Source organism: Mirounga leonina, unplaced genomic scaffold, assembly GCF_011800145.1.
Source record: "Mirounga leonina isolate KUSES-001 unplaced genomic scaffold, KU_Mleo_1.0 Mir_153, whole genome shotgun sequence".
NCBI lineage: Eukaryota > Metazoa > Chordata > Mammalia > Carnivora > Phocidae > Mirounga > Mirounga leonina.
Window position 1 is genome coordinate 14,512,953 of NW_023270387.1, and position 19,062 is coordinate 14,532,014.

A 19,062-nucleotide genomic window follows, 5' to 3' on the forward strand; every position below is an offset into this window, starting at 1 on the left:
TTATACTCAGTCTGTCTTTTCTCTTTTCATATTATAGAAGAGCAGGACAACCTGGAAGATAGAGCATTTTATTTGCCAAATCTTTGCCAATAACGTTAAGAATGAAAGAAAAAAAGAATTCCGTCGCTGTCTCAAAAAGAACATCTTTGAAGCTTTCCTCCCAACCTGAGCACCCCAGAATCCCAGACGTTCCAGTCCTTCTATTCTTCTAACGCAAGTCCCCACAGTGGTGTAGGTGCATAATTCCCACGGGAGGAAAACCGGAGACAGGCAGAAGCCATTTAAGGAACACATGCAGTACTTTCTGGCACAGAGGGCAGCAGGACGTCCGCGTCCGAGTCAGGCTGTGGTGCGGGCGCGGTCGCCACATGGCTGATGACTGTGTCGCCTCAGCCAGGGCAGAGGTGGCAGCTCAGCCTGGGAGCAGAGAGACCCTGGGGGTGTCTCAGCTGAAGGTTAATGTCTCTGCATCTCCAGCTTGGGAAGCGGAGTTGGATGGAGGGGTGAATGCTTTCTTGCCTTCAGCTAGAGCTTTAAAATGCTGTGAGGAAAGAGGAGAGGGTACATGGAGTATCTGGTAGGCTACCTGCTGCATCTGAGCAAGAACGAACCTCTTTACAGCCCGTTAAGCTCCAATTTTTCCCCAATTCCACTTTCAGAACAATTCCTTGGTGGTGTCTTTGAAAAACAGCTAGCAATCTGCCCCACCCCCTTCAAAGATGAACCCCTTTTTTCCTTCTGCCCTGCGTCCATTCCTTAAGCCCTGTGGTGAGTGTCCCTGGCGTGTCCCCCAGGCCAAAGGCCTACAGCTCTTCTGCTTCCCTCCCTGTGAAAACCCCACCCTTCCTGCTTGCTGTTCTTTGAGTAACAGGGAAGGGTGATGGTAAGCCTTGGAGAAACACTCTTCCTTGTCCAAGGGCAAATCCCAGCTGACTTGGAGGAGTAGAGACTGGAGCGTTCCTCACTACGGCAGAAGACACTTCTTTAGTCTTACCTGTGAGTTCTTGAATTCCGAGTAGAGGGAGAAGAGCAGGTGCAGGGACTGAATCCGACTCTTGTAGATAGGGATGTCTAGGATGGCTGAAATCAAGAGCTCCCATGAGCAGAACCAAACACAACTGGGAATTATGGGGCATTTACGTTTAGGATGGCCATGGCCCTCCCAGATGGGATGTGTCGCTATGACTCTGAGGGCCGACCTGGTGGGGAGTCACATAAGCCCAAATATCACCTTCAGTGCTGCCAAACAGCAAACTGGCTGTAACTCAAGATGCTATCTTCCCAGAGCAAAGGAGCCTTTGCAAAACCCCACAGTGTATTCGTCCAGAGACGGGGAAAAGGAAGGGATGGAAGAGCTTACCACAGATCATGTCAATGTACTCCGCCAGGCTGCAGTCAATCTCTGCCGTGGGCAGGCTCACCTAGGACGAGCATGGGACAGACCAGAGTCAAAAGGCTGAGGTTTCACCGGGGCCCGCACCTCTCTCTCTTTTTAAAAGATATTTATTTGTTTGTTTGTCAGAGAGAGAGAGAAAAAGCACAAGCAGAGGGAGCAGCAGAGGGAGAGGGAGAAGAAGGCTCCCCGCTGAGCAAGGAGCCCGATGCGGGACTCGATCCCAGGACCCTGGTATCATGACCTAAGCCAAGGGCAGACGCTTAACAGACTGAGCCACCCAGGTGCCCTGACTTCTTTCTTAAGAGAAAAAGAAATAAGACACAAAAGAGGATGATTAGATCTAGAGAGCACCCAAAATAGGCAAGTTGATCTATGCTGTTAGAAATCAGGACACTGGGGCGCCTGGGTGGCTCAGTCATTAAGTGTCTGCCTTCGGCTCAGGTCATGGTCCCAGGGTCCTGGGATCGGGCCCTCAGTCAGGTTCCCCGCTGCGCGGGAAGCCAGCTTCTCCCTCTCCCACTCCCCCTGCTTGTGTTCCTTCTCTCACTGTGTCTCTCTCTGTTAAATAAATAAATAAAATCTTAAAAAAATTAGGATAGTGATTACGTTTGGAGGTGGAAGTGTATGGAAGCAGGAGTGGGCTTCCGGGATGCTAGTGATGTTCTGTGTTTTGATCTGATGTGTTCATTATACAAAGCTGTTCAGATGCTGAAAATTAATGTGTGTATGTCTCTGTTGTGAATTATACTCCAATTAAAAAGTGAATGATAATAAAATACAGGAAGAGAGGGGCACCTGGCTGGCTCAGTCGGTAGAGCATGCGACTCTTGATCTCAGGGTTATAAGTTCGAGCCCCAGGTTGGGTGTAGAGATTACTTAAAAATAAAATTAAAAAAAAAGAAAAACTTAAGGGATGCCTGGGTGGCTCAGTCGGTTAAGTGTCCGACTCTTGATTTTGGCTCAGGTCATGATCTCAGGGTCATGGGATCGAGACCCGAGTCAGGCTCCATGCTCCCTCTCCCTCTGCCCCTACCCCCTGCTTGCATGCTGGTGCTCGCACTCTCTCTCTCTCTCAAATAAATAAATAAATAAATAAACTTAAAGTTGGTCAATTAAAAAAAAAAAAACTTAAACAAATACAGGAAGAGAGCAAACACTGGGTCTTCAAGTAAATGCCACACTTGTGTAGTTCCTGCTCTCTCCACTTACCTTGCCCAAAAGCTCTTCAAACTCTGGGGACCATTCCTGCATCAGCGTGTCAATATCAGGCATGGGCCTATATGGACAGAGGCAAATATGAACAAGAAATGTGGGCTGATGACATCAGCAACCGCTGGGTCAGGAGATTCTGGAATGAAGGGAGGTGGTCAGTCTGCCACATGAGGATTTCAGGAGAACACAGACTGGGCAGACTTATTTATCCAAGCTCTGCGGTCTGGAAGAATGGCTAAGTAATACCAGATAAATCATCTTTATGTCTGCAGTCTCAGCCAGTAGCTGTCAGGATCCACAGGACCGCAGGCTAATCCAGTCTGTCCTCTGCCTGGGGGCCCTCCTCTCAGGAGCACTGGGCCTGAGGGCGGTGAAGGCGCCCAGCGGTTACTGTGGGGAAGAGGCTGCTACTTCTTACCTGGGATAGTGCACAGTCGCAGGGGGCTTAGAACGGTGTAACTCCGAGATGCTCTCGATCCATGTGTCAATGGCTTTGGGATTCTTCTCTGCATCTTCTAGGCTCTTTACTTTCATATGTTGCTAGAAAAATAAGGGGAAACCCTGGCTGATGGCATTAAAGTAGCTCTCTTATTTTAATTGGATGGCTCATCCTTGCGCTATTTCGTATACAGCAGGTAGCTAATGAATGGGGAAGCCTGATGGCAGCCAGTGCAGATGAGAGGAAACTCTGGTAAAATTTTCTGGAGCCATGCAAAGGGGGCAGGTCAACAGGATAGGACTGACCACACTGAGATGGTATTTCACACCACTAGGATGGCTGGAATAAACAAGACAGGCAGTAACAAGTGTTGGCGAGGATGTGGAGAAACTGGAACTCTCATTCATTGCTGGGGGGATTGTAAAATGATTCAGCTGCTTGGCAAACAGTGTGGCAGTTCCTCAAAATGTTAAGCAGTTAGCACACGGCCCAGCAATCCCACTCCTACATATGTACTCAAAATAAAATAACAATATATGCCCACACAAAAACTTGTACGTACATACAAGTTCACAACAGCATGTTAATAAAAGTGGAAACAACTAGAGAATGGAGAACCACATGCAGTATGTCCATACAATGGAATATGATTCAGCCATAAAAAAAGGAGTGACATATGATTTTACTTAAATGGGGAATCGTAAAAAAAACCCGAATAAACAAAAAGCAGAATCAGACCTATAAATACAGGGAGCAAACTAGTGTTTGCCGGAGGGTAGGGGGTGGGAGGGATGGGCAAAACAGGTGAGGAGGAGAGGGAGATACAGGCTTCCGGTTATGGAATGAGTAAGTCACAGGAATAAAAGGCACAAGGTCAGTGGTACTGTAATAGCGCTGTGTGGTGACAGATGGCAGCCACGCTTGGGGTGAGCACAGCAGAGTGTATAAACTTGTCCAACCACTGTGCTGTAACCTGAACCTACCGTAACGTGTGTCAACTCCACTCAAATAGAAAAAAAGAAGGAACTGAAGTACTTAGCAGGGTCTAGAAGGAGTGGGGAATGAGGAGTGACTGCTAATGGGTATGAGGTTTCTTTCTGAAATAATCAAAGTGTTCTTAAATTAGATAGCAGTGATGTTTGTACAGCTCTGTGAATACACTAAAAATCACTGAATTCTATAATCCAAAAGGGCAAACTTCATGGTAAGTAAATCACATCTCAATGAACTGTCTTTTAAAAAAATAGGGTTGGGGTGCCTGGGTGGCTCAGTTGGTTGGGCGACTGCCTTCGGCTCAGGTCATGATCCTGGAGTCCCTGGATCGAGTCCTGCATCGGACTCCCTGCTTGGCAGGGAGCCTGCTTTGCCCTCTGACCCTATCCCCTCTCATGTGTTCTTTCTCTCGCATTCTCTCTCTCTCAAATAAATAAAATCTTAAAAAAAAAGCACTTAAAAAAAATAAATTAAATAAAATTAAAAAATAAAAAAATAGGGTTGGCCTGAAACCACAGCCATCCCTTTTGATGGCACAGATACCAGACAGCCTCTGCTCTTGGCCCTCTCCGGGTGGGGTCTGTACTAGGCCAGTATCTTACTGTGATGTTGTGCTGTTTGGAATTCTCAGTTAACCAGAGTGAGAGCACTGTGGGGTCCGACTGCTTTGTAGAAGGCTCATCCAATACCAACAGGCCAAGGTTGTCAGGCTTTCCATCAGGACGTGGGACCTGGTTAAGAGAAAGGAAGAAAGAGAACAAATGGGGGGGGCACATAAAAAGGTCACACCTCTTGTTTCCAATAAGTTGAAGAGGAAGAACTCTTCCCATTCATTATTATTACTAGTATTAAAAAGACATGTTTGTGTATCATGCTGTACTAAAACACGATCTATAAAAAAATACATGATCTACAGTGCCCTAAATGTACAGCTGATAATTAGGAGGTAAATGAATGACAAATTTTGAATATATAATGATATAATCAAGTATTACCTAAATAGCAATGAGTAGAGTTTGGAGAGCAAGGTTGAGAACTCCAGTGAAATGAAGAATATACATCAAGATAGCCAATGCTAGCCAAGGAAATTAGTTGAGTTGTTAACAGTATAGAGAGGTCAGAAGAAACACCTAAGAAGTCATTTTTAGGATGTGCCAACTGTACCTTTAAGAATGCATCAATATCCCCAACAGCTGGGATAAAATCAGGAATGAAAGGTTTCAGTTTGTGGTCCAGGTCAATCAACTGAGGTGTGTACCTAGGAGACATCGCCAAGGGAATGTAGAGAAAGTCAGAGAAATGAACGTTACTGCTCAGGCTAAAAAAATCTAGGAAGAACAGGCTTGTTTCAGACTAGAGGTAGGAAAGGGGTGGGGGTCATGGGAGGAGGGCCTAGTGCTCACCTGCTGATATACTGGAAGAGCTCCTTAATCTCAGCTGAAACTGGCAAATGCTCATAATCTGTAGGATCATAGGCCCTGGGGAAAGGAAAATATGGTTCAAGGTGGCCAGAGAAGAGCAAATGTGGCTGAGCCCTGGTTCAGCACCAGCTCCCCCCCTCCCCCGCCACCGGCCTTCACTTTGACCACAGACCCTGTGACTCTGAACCTGGTTTGTGCCCTGCCCACATCTGCCTTTCCAGGGTAGTTCGCAAGGCAACTTTAAAATGGATTATAATTAGCTCAGTGATCTCTGACAAAGAAGAAAAGAGCTGCAGAAAATCTAAAACAATTTTTAAACATTTTAGAATGTAGCATAAATTCTTTCCCTTTTTCTGAATGAAAGGGATGAAGAGAAAGTACGGTATGAGATTCTAATTTCCTTTTTTTAAATTGAGGTGTAATTGACATAACATGAGATTTTAATTTTTTTTTTTTTTTAAGATTTTTATTATTTTATTTATTTGAGAGAGAGAGAGAGAACACGGGAGAGGGAACACAAGCAGGGGGAGTGGGAGAGGGAGAAGCAGGCTTCCCGCGGAGCAGGGAGCCTGATGCGGGGCTTGATCCCAGGACCCCGGGATCATGGCCTGAGCCAAAGGCAGACGCTTAACAACTGAGCCACCCAGGCGCCCTCTTTTTCTTTTTTAAAGATTTTATTTATTTATTTGAGAGAGCAAGTGAGAGCGCAGGGGAGAGTGAGAGGGAGAAGCAGGCTCCCCACTGATCAGGGAGCCCAACTCAGGGCTCGATCCCAGGGCCCTGAGATCATGACCTGAGCCGAAGGCAGACACTTAACCGACTGAGCCACCCAAGTGCCCGAGATTTTAATTTCTGACATGAAAATAACTTGCCCCAAGAAAAATAAGAATTTTTACAAAGTTTTTTTTTTTTAAAGATTTTATTTATTTATTTGACAGAGAGAGACACAGCAAGAGAGGGAACACAAGCAGGGGGAGTGGGAGAGGGAGAAGCAGGCTTCCCGCTGAGCAGGGAGCCCGATGCAGGGCTCGATCCCAGGACCCTGGGATCACGACCTGAGCCGAAGGCAGACGCTTAACGACTGAGCCACCCAGGCGCCCCGATTTTTTTTTTTTTAAAGATTTATTTATTTGAGAGAGAGAGAGCACAAGAGAGGGGAACGGGAGAGGGAGAAGCAGACTCCCTGCTGAGCAGGGAGCCCGATGCGGGACTTGATCCCGGGACTCCAGGATCATGACCTGAGCCGAAGGCAGTTGCTTAACCAACTGAGCCACCCAGGCGCCCTACAAAGATGTTTTTTTTTTTTTAATTTTTTTATTCTTATGTTAATCCCCTTACATTACAACATTAGTTTCAGATGAAGTGTTCCATGATTCATTGTTTGTGCACAACACCCAGTGCTCCATGCAGAATGTGCCCTCCTAAATACCCACCACCAGGCTAACCCATCCTCCCACCCTACAAAGATGTTTTTAACAGTGTTATTTATATAAGTAAAAAATTAGAAACAAAATATCCAATACTTGAGAGACGGTTAGATATATTAAGTTGAATATTGTATAGTTACTATTGTTTTTAATTTTTAAGTAAGCTCTATGCCCAATGTGAGGCTTAAACTCACAACCCAGAGGTTAGGAGTCGCACACTCTACCGATGAGCCAGCCAGGAACCTCAAATATTGTATAGTTATTAAAAAGTACTTGTAGGGGCACCTGGGTGGCTAAGTCGTTAAGCATCTGCCTTCAGCTCAGGTCATGGTCCCGGGGTCCTGGGATCGAGCCCCGCATCTGGCTCCCGGCTCGGTGGGAAGCCTGCTTCTCCCTCTCCCACTCCCACTGCTTTTACTCCCTCTCTCACTGTGTCTCAAATAAATAAATAAAATCTTAAAAAAAAAAAGTACTTGTATTGATACAGGAAATGTATACAGTAAAAAAAATAGTAGAACACATTAATTATAATTAAGTAAAATGTAATGAACATTGGCAAAGTACATAAGTGACTTGGAAAGTTCTTCTGGGGAGAGTAGCTTAAAAAATTAAATATATTATTGATATGAAGTTTCCATTTCCCCAGATTATAATTTATGAAAGCAGGATATATATATTCATGAAGTAAACTGGGAAGCATGAAAAGTCAGTCTGCAATTAAACCTTTGTCTCATTTACTTAGTGTCTACCTGCAGGTGGATAATCCACAGGTAACTTATTTTTATTAAACTATTTAATAAGTGATACATACCGATGATATAAAGGGAAAGGTACAAATGTATATAGTGAGAAGTTATGGCTCACTTCCACCCTTGTCCCCTTCCCACCAAGTCCCTCCTCCAATGTAATCACTATTATTAGTCTCTAGTGTTTCCTAGAGATAGTCTCTGTAATATTTGTTTTATACACACGGTAGCACAGCATAAACACTCTTTATACCTTTTTAAAACTTAACACTCTCTCTTGGAGATTGTTCTTTACAGTGTGGAGAGTGCTGCCTTATATTTTTCAATGGCCAGATGGAATCCTACTGATTGGCTACACCATCATCACTTTAACAGTAATGGTATTTGAAATGGATGGGCCTTAGAATCCACTTTGATTAAAACCTCTAGGGGTGGGGCGCCTGGGTGGCTCAGTTGGTTGAGCGACTGCCTTCGGCTTAGGTCATGATCCTGGAGTCCTGGGATCGAGTTCCGCATCGGGCTCCCTGCTCGGCGGGGAGTCTGCTTCTCCCTCTCCCTACTCCCTGTTTGTGTTCCCTCTCTCGCTGTGTCTTTCTCTGTCAAATGAATAAATAAAATCTTTAAAAAAAAAACCTCTAGGGATGGGTCATGACTCATCTAGCATGTGGGCTGGAACAGGGTAAGGAGATTTTTTTTTTTTAAGATTTTTTATTTATTTATTTAAGAGCAAGAGAGTGAGAGAGAGCACGAGCAGGGGGGAGAAGGAGAAGCAGGGAGCCTGATTTAGGGCTCGATCCCAGAGTCCTGGGATCATGACCTGAGCCGAAGGCAGATGCTTAACCGACTGAGCCACCCAGCACCCCGGAGATTTTTTTTTAAAGATTTTATTTTATTTATTTGAGAGAGAGCGAGCATGAGTGGGGGTGGGGAGGCTCTCAATCCCAGGACCCCAGGATCATGACCTGAGCTGAAGGCTGATGCTTAACCGACTGAGCCACCCAGGCGCCCCTGGGTAAGGAGATTTTTTTGCCAAAGCATCACCCAGGAACATCTGTCTCCACTTGGGGCTCCTAAAGCACTTGCTCTCCACCCCTCCAAAAAGGAGCTGAGCCTAAAGCAGAAATGCTCCTGTGCATGTGTGTTTTCCTTGCTAAACAGAATTGCTTGGGTATCTATATAAATTTTATTTTCCCTTTCCCAAAATGGGAGCTCCTTGAAGGCAGGGACCACCTTTTAGATTTATTCAGCAAATCCTCATGAACCCTCGAGCCCACAAATGTTTCAGATCATGCAAGTGACATCATAGGACTCAGCGAGGCAGTATAGCCAGAAAAGAAAGAAAATTCATTCTGTTGGTTTCTGAGACATCTGAAAATCCTAAGTAGGGGAGATCAAAAGAGATGCTAGAATTTCACTCCAACTGATCTCCTCCCAGGCCAGTGTCTTCCTCCCTGCTTGGGGATCCTCGGCTAGGGGATTGCCTCACCCTTCCAGAGGGGCCCCGTGCTCTTCATCATCATCATCTTCATCAGAATCCGTCTCAGATGAGTCATCATCATCATCATCATCATCATCATCATTTTCACTGAAGCCCCTCTGAGGTGTCAGCTGCGTGGGCTTCTTCTTCTCCTGAGATAGGGCAGGCATGGAAGGCACCACATAAAGAGAAGCTTAGTGTACTTATGCCCCGATCCCTCCCAGTGCTCACACAGATACCCTCCCGCCTGGCACTGATTCACCAGAAAGAGAGGCTGGCACTCCCCAGAAAGGCCGCAAGGACCTCTGTCTACTCCTGCTTAGCCAAAAACTAGGTCCTCACTTTCTTTTTCTTTCTTTCTTTTTTTTTTTTTTTTAAGATTTTACTTATTTACTTGTCAGAAAGAGGGAGCACGAGCAGGGGGAGCTGCAGGCAGAGGGAGAAGCAGGCTTCCTGCTGAGCAGGGATCCCGATGGGGGACTCGATCCCAGGACCCTGGGATCAAGACCTGAGCCAAAGGCAGACACTTAACCGATTGAGCCACCCAGGTGTCCCAGTCCTCACTTTCTATAACCATATTCTGTCTTTCTCCTTGAGACTTCAGTATACATTTTATCCAATAATTGTCTATTATGTCTATTACTTAGGAGACCCAAGAATTGTGCATAAACTTATCCAGTCAGCTTCAGCTCTAAAAGTTAGAGGACGAAGACACCTGTGATGAGTTATTTTGGAAGGAAATGGGGGAACATGAAGTCAGAAGACAACGTTAGGGGATCTTCATACTCACAAGGATCACAGGAAACCTAGCATTTAATTTGCAAGATGGCCCAGTGTAAGCTGCTTGTAACTATCAGAAGAAGGTTCTTAATCAACCCTGCGCCTGAATTCCGACCAGCAGTGCCAGGGACTGGGAGTCTTCTACTTCCATTCAGTGACACTTCTCTTCGGTTCCTGACCTGCCCCTATTGCCCTCCCCCCCATCGATTAAATGCAATGACTACATGTTCTCTCAAGAGACCCTTCCGTTCTTGGCATTACAACCTACTTCCCGAGCTTCTGGTTTCTCTCAGTACCATCCTACCCTCTCAAGTGTCTGAGGAGTTTGGTTTGGGGACTTGCAGGGGCATCTGAGGCAGGGTCCATGTCTTTGCCTCCGTGGTGTGCCCATCCGTAGGACCTGAGGGATAACCAATTGGCCTCCTTTAAAAATAGGTTTTGAGGGGCGCCTGGGTGGCTCAGTCGTTAAGCATCTGCCTTCGGCTCAGGTCATGATCCCAGGGTCCTGGGATCAAGCCCCGCATCAGGCTCCCTGCTCCGCGGGAAGCCTGCTTCTCCTCTCCCACTCCCCCTGCTTGTATTCCCTCTCTCGCTGTGTCTCTCTCTGTCAAATAAATAAAATCTTTTAAAAAAAAAGTAAATAAAAAATAGGTTTTGAGGGGCCCCTGGCTGACTCAATTGGTAGGGCAGGTGACTCTTGATCTCAGGGTCGTGAGTTCAACCCCCTCACCGTGCGTAGGGTACTTAAAAAAAATAAAATAAAATTTAAAAAAAAAAAAATTAAAAAAATAAAAGTAGGTTTTGAAAGCTTGGTTTCCATATGCCATATGGCTTATATTGAGGTTAACAGATGTTTGGTTCTAGTTTTAAAAATTATTTAATGTTTCTCTTACAGTAAAGCAATTATTGACATATAAAAAATGTGACATTACAGGACATCAGAAATGCTTTTGGTCACATGTTCTTCTAAGCATAACACAGATTTATTATACATGGATAAAGATATATTTTAACTGATCTGTAATATATGTGTGACATATGACACAATGTTGCACAATTTATTTAGCTCTATTGGTATACATTGATAAGAATCTCTTAATGTGTTCTTTCTTTCTTTTCTTTTTTCTAGAGGGGAGAGTGGGAGGGGCAGAGGGTGAGGGAGAGAGAGAATCTTAAGCAGGCTCCATGTCCAGCGCCGAGCCCAGTGCAGGGCGGGCCGGGGGGGGCGGCAGTTGGTTCTGATCTTACACCCTGAGACCATGACCTGAGCCAAAATCAAGAGTCAGATACTTAACCAACTGAGCCACCCGGGTGCCCCAAATTGTTCTTTCTCAATTCAAAATCTGCCAAAGCTATCCTTGTTTGGCAAAGGGAGCTTTTTAAGAATACTGATGGTCAATTTAAAGGCCATTCAAAAATATATCCTTTCTGCTGATTCTGGCTGTACACTGAATTAGAAAGATAAATGAGTCTTGAATATTGGCCACAGCATGATGGAGACTAGAGAAATTTAGGGTGAATATGCAAAATTAGGTCAATTTAGGAAATTGCTCATTTTTTTTTTTGTCTGCTTCTTCAAAGCTGTGCTTTGCAAAATCTCTGATCTAAAGGCAGAGGGCTTTGTATGTCAGAGAAAAATGCCTAAAAATTACTTTGTGGGTAAGATGTTAAAAGAGCACACTAGTCATAAAGTGGGACTACTTTATTTACTTTTTTAAAAAAAGATTTTATTTATTTGAGAGACAGAGAGAGAGAGCACGAGTAGGGAGGAGACAGAGAAGCAGGCTCCCCGCTGAGCAGGGAGCCCGATGTGGGGCTCAATCTTAGGACCCTGGGATCATGACCTGAGCTGGAGGCAGGCACTTAACCAACTGTGCCACCCAGGCGCCCCTATTTACTTTTTTAAAAAGATTATTTATTTGAGAGAGCGCACATGTGCACATGTGTGTGGGGGGGCAGACAGAAAGGGAGAGAAGCAGACTCCTATGAGTGAGGAGCTGGAGGTGGGGCTCAATCTCACGACCCCGAAATCATGACCTGAGCCAAAATCAAGCATCTGACACTCAAAGGACTGAGCCACCCAGGTGTCTCTACTATTTTTTTTAATACTTTATTATATTTTTTAGTAATCTCTACACCCAACGTGGGGCTTGAACTCAGGACCCCGAGATCAAGAGTTGCATGCTCCACCCACTGAGCCAGGCAGGCACCCCAAAGTGGGCCCTTTTAGGCTTTTTATGACCTTTTAGGCTTTTTATGCAGTCAGTCTACATTACTACAGCTTTTTGCATTTCTTCAGATATCCTTCACTTGTTTGCAAAGCTCCTGTTCTTTTTTTTTTTTAAAGATTTTATTTATTTGACAGAGAGAGACACAGCAAGAGAGGGAACACAAGCAGGGGGAGTGGGAGAGGGAGAAGCAGGCTCCCTGCTGAGCAGGGAGCCTGATGTGGGGCTCGATCTCAGGACCCTGGGACCATGACCTGAGCTGAAGGCAGATGCTTAACGACTGAGCCACCCAGGCGCCCCTGCAAAGCTCCTGTTCTTGAAGGACAATTAAAATGTAACCATTGGGGGTGCCTGGGTATGTTAGTCGGTTAAGCCTCTGACTCTTGACTTAGGTTCAGGTCATGATCTCAGGGTCATGATCTCAGGGTCATGAGATATAGCCCTGTGTGGGACTCCCTGCTGAGCAGAGAGTCTGCTTCTCTCCTTCTCCCTTTCCCTCTGACCCCCCCCTCAAATAAATAAATCTTTTTTTTAAAAGATTTTTATTTATTTATTTGACACAGAGACAGAGAGAGCACAAGCAGGGGGAGCGGCAGGCAGAGGGAGAGGGAGAAGCAGGCTCCCCGCTGAGCAGGGAGCCTGATGCGGGGCTCGATCCCAGGACCCCCGGATCACGACCTGAGCCTAAGGCAATAGCTTAACCAACTGAGCCACCCAGGTGCCCCTCAAATAAATCTTAAAAAAAAAAGTAACCTCTGGATTACGTGTTAAGACCGGCCACAGTGGCTGTTAAGCAGAGCACGTGCACAGCTTCCCGGTCCTGCCTAGAGCTGTAGGCATCTTTCCATCTTTCATTCAGAAACAGTAATCCTCTACATTCACAGAACAACAACAAAGTGACATCTGGGTCTTAAAACTTCAAAATTAAAGTCTCTTTCACAAAATATTGGCAGAATCCCAAATGTTGACAATGAACAGATGGTCAGACCAATAATTCCAAACTTGCTTTATCTTAAGAATTACTTGGAGTGCTTGCTAAAAATATCAATTCTCAGGCTTTTACCTTCAAGATTCTGATTCAGTAGTTTCAGGTGGGCACTACTGGAAATACGTATTGTTAAAGATAAGTATCCTACTTGATTCTTATGATCAGTAAAGTTTGCAAAACTCCGGCCTGTGCTATATGAAATTCCTCACCAAAAAGTGAGCTGCACTAGTAGGCTTTACTCCTGAAGGAATCAAAATCTTAAGACTCTTTGCTCCTGATTTTCCTACATGAGCTCAAAGGTACCCAAACCAACCCCTGGAGGTGAGTATCCAAGAAACTAAACACCTCAAACTAACTACCAACAGCTCAAATCAAGAAAGTTCACGAGAAGCTATGGTTGTACCATACCTTGTTGTTTTCCTCTTCATACTCATCGCTATTGTCGGCCATAGTCTTGTTAGGAAGATGGGCGGAATGAAGAAGTCCTTAGGAGAGAAGTTTTCCCTTTAGATTATTAAGATGATTTTTAAAGACAAATATTTTTAGTTTATAATATTTTTTTTTGTTCTGTTTTATGGAACAGGGTCTGTAAGAATATCTAGTTAAAGGACAGGAGACTGAATTCTAGCCATGGCTCTGTCGACTCAATTCAGGATATATTTACTAAGCATTACTGTGCGTAAGGCATCAGATTAGACATTATACTAGTTGATTATCTGCTGTTACATAAATCATATAAAATCTGCTCTTAGTTCACACATTGGTAAAATGAGGTTAGTAATTAATAAAGTGATAAGAGGGCTGGATTGATAGAAGACTGGGATTAAAGAACAACTCTAGGACATGGACAAAATGACTTAGCCTGAGTCTCAGTATTCCCACATCTGAAGGAAGGCAGTAATATTTATCACTCAGAACTGCTGTAAGGATCAAATGACAAAACTCAAGTGAAAGGAACTGACCCAGCTCCTGGCAAATAATAGTCACAAATGTAAGTCTGAATCAGCATCTATATGATAAGAGCAATAAAAATAGTCTGAACAATTAAAAGTATAATCAGGGGTGCCTGGGTGGCTCAGTCGTTAAGTGTCTGCCTTCGGCTCAGGTCCTGATCCCAGGGTCCTGGGATCGAGCCCCACATCGGGCTCCCTGCTCGGCGGGAAGCCTGCTTCTCCCTCTCCCACTCCCCCTGCTTGTGTTCCTTCTCTCACTGTGTCTCTCTCTGTCAAATAAATAAATAAAATCTAAAAAAATAAAATAAATAAAATAAAAGTATAATCAGATGTAAGTAACTCGCATGAAAACCATGTTCAATGATTGCTTTTTAAAAAAGACTTATTTATTTATTTTAGGTGGGGGCAGAGGGAGAGGGAGAGAGAATCCCAAGCAGACTCCACGCAGAGCGTGGAGCCCGACCTGGGGCTTGATCTCATGACCCCGAGATCACGACCTGAACTGAAACCAAGAGGCAGCCGCTCAACTGACTGTGCCACCCAAGTGCCCCATGTTCAATGATTTCTAAATCAAATTAATGCCAGTTAAACACCATTTTTCAGCCTACTACATTGCCCAAACTGAAAACAAATGATAATGTCCATGGCCGGCGAGATTATATACATGCTCAAATCAAAACCCTTTTCTAGGTATATATATATATATATATACACATATACATATATATATACACCTGAAAGATTGAAAGCAGGAACTCAAATAGATACTTGTACACCCATGTTCAGGCAGCAGAGTCACAATAGCCAAAAGGTGGAAAAACCCAAGTATCCAGACAAGTGGATAAACAAAATGTGGTTATACATACAATAGAATATTATTCAGCCAGAAAAAGGAAGGAAACGAACACAGGCTACAGCATGGATGAACCACGAAAACATTATGCTAAGTGAAATCAGCCAGACACAAAAGGACAAATGTTGTATGATTCCACTTTCGTGGAGCACAGAATCGATGAAGTCATAGACACCAAGTAGAAGAGAGGTTACCAGGGGCTGCCAGGGACAGGGGAATGGAGAGTTATTGTTGAACGAGTAGTTTCTGTTCAGGATGATAAAAAAGCTCTGGAAATAGACAGTAGAGATAGTTATACAACAATATGAATGCACTTAATGCCACTGAATTGTACACTTAAAAATGATTAAAATGGTAAATTTTATGTTAGGTATTCTTACTGCAATAAACAAGCAACCCCAGATGTCATCCTTGATTCCTAACCCAAGAGCCAAACCCAACCCATCAGCAATTACCTTCTATTTGCCTCCTCTCTCTATTCTTACCTTCCTCACCACATCCCAGTCACTGTCACCTCAACTCAGCCATTACAACAGTCCTTCCCACTGGCTCCTGACTCTCATCATTATACCTTTCAATCCAAGACACACCTACCAGCAACATGACCTCAAAAGCTCCTCTTGTTAGGCCTCCTGCCTACCTCTGCCTACCTCTTGCCTGCATGCCTTTGATACCACTCCTTCCTACCATATGCTGATCTCTTTCAAATCCTCAAACGAACCCAAGTCCGTTCTGGCCTGAGGTCCTTTTCACATTTCACTGCTGCTCCCTTTTCCTGGCCGACTTCTCCTCAATGTCTGTCTGAATCCTTCTCATCTTTTGGTCTCAAATGTTACTGCCTCAGGTCTTCCCTGACCAACCCGTCAAAAGTAGACCCCACTCCTCACTATTATTCTCCATCATATCAAACCCTTTGCTTCCATCGATGCGCTTACCACATTTGTAATTATGTCTGTTTACTCATTTGTCATCGATCTCCCGTGGTTACAAGCATCAGGATGGCAGGGTCAATGTCTCTTTGAATACTGTATGCCTAGTGCCATGCATAAAGCTGACGCATGGTAGGCACTCAAGAAATGTTTGTTGAATAACAGGTCAAGTCCTGTTAAAAGATTCTACTGAGATTTTGATTGGGATTGCAAGTTAAGGGCAGGTTACTGAAGCATCTTCAAAACTGAGCAAAACAGTTTTGATAAGTTCAAACCAACCAACCAACCAACCAACCAACCATGAATCCCTGGCAGATTGTGAGCAGAGCATATCACAAAGCAAATAGTGATAGGAAACACTGGTCATGTTGGAGGAAAATCCTGAATCTGGGGGGCTGTGTTTTCTCCCCGCCTTAAGTAGTCAGAAAACACAAATAATGGCAAGTATTTGCCAAACTTGACTCTGATAGCCAACATTTGCTATTATAAAATGGGAATTTCTTGGAGACCATCATGGATCCATCCTATTCTTTGTTCTGAGAACCATTTCTCTTCTTTCCTCTTTATTTCTCTCTTACCCTTGTGTCTTGGGGTTGGAGTATGAATACTTGCAACCTCTTCAGAGTCGTTAATCTCTAGACGCTCATCATATGTCTGGTTTTCAACAGTCTTGGTCTAAATGAAAGGAGACATGATTACTTAGCTCATATCACAGGATATGAGCTGATTCCGAACCAGCCTTGGTTCCTCCTCCTTACCCAAGTCACCGGTTTTACTTGTAACCTTCACCCTCATTCAAATTTTCCTTAAGGCTTCTTGGCCCCAAGTCAATCGGTTAAATCATTCTGCTGCAACTCTTATTTAGGAACTGCTGACAGCCTGGCTGAGGAAGGAGGGAATCGTGGAGGGAAAAGACAGCTAATCTAGGCAGCAGCTCCCCAAAGCTGTAGATACACGCACAAGGGCAGAACAGTATTCGTCTTAGACCGCAGCTCTCTCCTTAGTTTCGCTCAGTTTTCCCATAGCTGTTGGGGTTTCCGGGGGTGGGGGTGGGGGAGAAGGGGCTGCAGAGGCTCTAGAAAGAGTTCTTCTCTCCGGAGTCACCTTGTTTACCCGAAGAGAGGATAAACTCCGGTCTCTCGGTCCCATCCAATAATCCCAAGAGCATCCCCCCCATCTCCAACGCCCTGTCTTGCAGGTCGGATCGCAGCAGTTTCTTGGGGAGTGAAGGAAGCGGAGTGGTTGCTGTGGCATGAAGGACGAGGAGAAGGAACGGTTGTCAAGGAGAAGGGAAGAGATGGGGGGGGTTGGAGGGAAGGGGAGTCCCCTTAGATTCCTCTCGGGAGGGAGAAAGGCAGAGCTCTTTCTGCTAGGGGGAGTACGAATTACCTGCAGCCCCTCTGAATCCGTCTCCTCTATGTGGACAGAACCCCAGCCTCGGGCCGGGGTCTCACTCCAGTATTAGGCCAGGCCACTTGAGGGGCTTCGACGTGGAGCGACCGGCCTTGTTGTTAGTCGCTAGGCAAAAAATAAATAAATAAATAAACATCGCGAGATTTGCTTTCAGTCTCGTGAGACCTTCTCCACCCGCGCTTGGCGTCTCTCCCAGCAGCAAAGGGATCGGGGGAGGATCTGGTGGCGTTTGGACAGAGCCTCTCTGGGCAGTGCGGTCCCCTGTTTTTCTATGGTTTTAGGGCATGTGTTTGTGGCGGCATCTAGCGATCACAGCTTGGCGCAGCCGGCCGACGAATGTCGGTTGGTGGAGTCAGCCCTCCGCTCTGGAAATCGTGTTTTGTATATAGAAATACTATATTTTTATTTGCTGGAGAAGACAGAGCTTCTTTAGGCAGGGTCTGTGTCTAATTTTTAAGTTCTTTATAGCAGCAGTACCATGCATAAATGAGGCACTTTTTTTTTAAAGATTTTTATTTTATTTATTTATTGAGAGAGAGAGAATGATAGAGGGAGAGCATGAGTAGGGAAGAGGGTCAGAGGGAGAGGCCGACTCCCTGCTGAGCAGGGAGCCCGATGCGGGACTCGATCCCGGGACTCCAGGATCATGACCCCAGCCGAAGGCAGTCGCTTAACCAACTGAGCCACCCAGGCGCCCCATAAATTAGGCGCTTTTAAAAATGCTTGTTGGATAGGTGAATGAAGGAATGAGTGAATGAAGATGAAGTAACAAATATTTCAAAACCATAAACATAGTTAATTTGGGGAGGGAGAGAGGGAGAGAAACAAAAGTGTTGAAATTTGACCCTGAAAACCTGCCAGAGGAAAGTGGGATGTGGCTTTAAAAAGGAAAATGAGAAGACACCTCTCCTGAGATACATGGGGTTAAAAATGGAATTGCAAAACATTTTAAAATTTTTGTGTTGTTTGTTATTGCTAATAATAATGTGTATGTATTGTTGAGCACTTACTATGTAGCAGCACTTAGATTATATAACCTTATTTATTAATATATTATCTAACTTCACAACCTTATGAGATAGATGTTCCTGCCAATTGACAGATTAGATAAAAGTTACTTGCCTAGAGGCACTCAGCTAGTAAGTGGTCAAAATGGGAGTCAAGCACGGGTCAAATTCCTAAGTCTCAGCTTCTAATCATTATGACAAACTGCCTCTAAAGCTCTCCTCAGGAAGCACATTTGCAGGGGTGCTTTTCTTATGCAGTGTAATTTAGCTAATGTCATATTTCCAAAGAATCAGCATCAATTCATCTTGTCTGAGCTTCGGTGGTCCATATCGAAGGCCCCTGGAAGCTGCCACAATAAAACAATAATTCCAGGCAAGATTTGTACTTCTTTAAAATTAACAATTTGACTTTTTTACAATATGTTTATGTACGTATGTATGTATTTATTTATTTATTTGAGAGAGAGATCGTGAGAGAGAGATCACAAGCAGGGGGGAGGGGTAAAGAAAGTAGCAGACTCCCCATTGATTAGGGAGCAGGATGTGGGACTCGATCCCAGGACCCTGGGATCATGACCTGAGCCTAAGGCAGACGCTTAACGCTTAACTGACTGAGCCACCCAGGCGCTCTACAGTATGTTTTTATAACAAAAATAAAAAATACAGTTTGACATATATACTCCCAGGCATGCAAAGTTTTAAAATCTGTGAGCTTCTATAATGCAGTGCTTAAGGGTACAGATTCTGAAGTTGAGTAGCCTTTGTTTAAATCCTGGTTTTGCTACTCTCTAGCCCTGACA

At 44.6% G+C, this 19,062-nt stretch overlaps 2 protein-coding genes across 9 annotated transcripts in view; one reads left to right on the top strand and one right to left on the bottom strand.

Annotated features, from left to right (window-relative positions):
* TMEM25 (transmembrane protein 25) overlaps nucleotides 1-17,058 on the top strand; it is a 29,813-nt gene extending 12,755 nt beyond the window's left edge. For 3 of the 8 annotated variants that reach the window (XM_035009062.1, XM_035009063.1, XM_035009068.1), the window contains one exon: nucleotides 9,759-10,127. In XM_035009062.1, the coding sequence (XP_034864953.1) occupies nucleotides 9,759-9,832 (74 nt within the window). In that variant the 3' untranslated portion in view covers nucleotides 9,833-10,127. Of the gene's footprint in view, nucleotides 1-37; nucleotides 125-9,758; nucleotides 10,128-17,040 lie in introns of those variants that run through there. The other 5 variants (XR_004679978.1, XR_004679981.1, XR_004679980.1 and 2 more) reach the window with 4 other exon arrangements.
* Nucleotides 53-17,402, bottom strand: IFT46 (intraflagellar transport 46). Its single transcript, XM_035009071.1, has 12 exons — nucleotides 17,232-17,402; nucleotides 16,421-16,517; nucleotides 13,516-13,592; nucleotides 9,121-9,263; nucleotides 5,444-5,518; nucleotides 5,205-5,298; nucleotides 4,643-4,771; nucleotides 3,027-3,148; nucleotides 2,606-2,672; nucleotides 1,361-1,421; nucleotides 995-1,080; nucleotides 53-541 (listed from the first exon to the last, which is right to left on the bottom strand). Exons 3-12 carry the CDS (start codon nucleotides 13,555-13,557, stop codon nucleotides 446-448), a joined length of 915 nt encoding a protein of 304 aa, XP_034864962.1. The 5' UTR covers nucleotides 13,558-13,592; nucleotides 16,421-16,517; nucleotides 17,232-17,402; the 3' UTR covers nucleotides 53-445.
* Nucleotides 17,403-19,062: the final 1,660 nt, after the last annotated feature.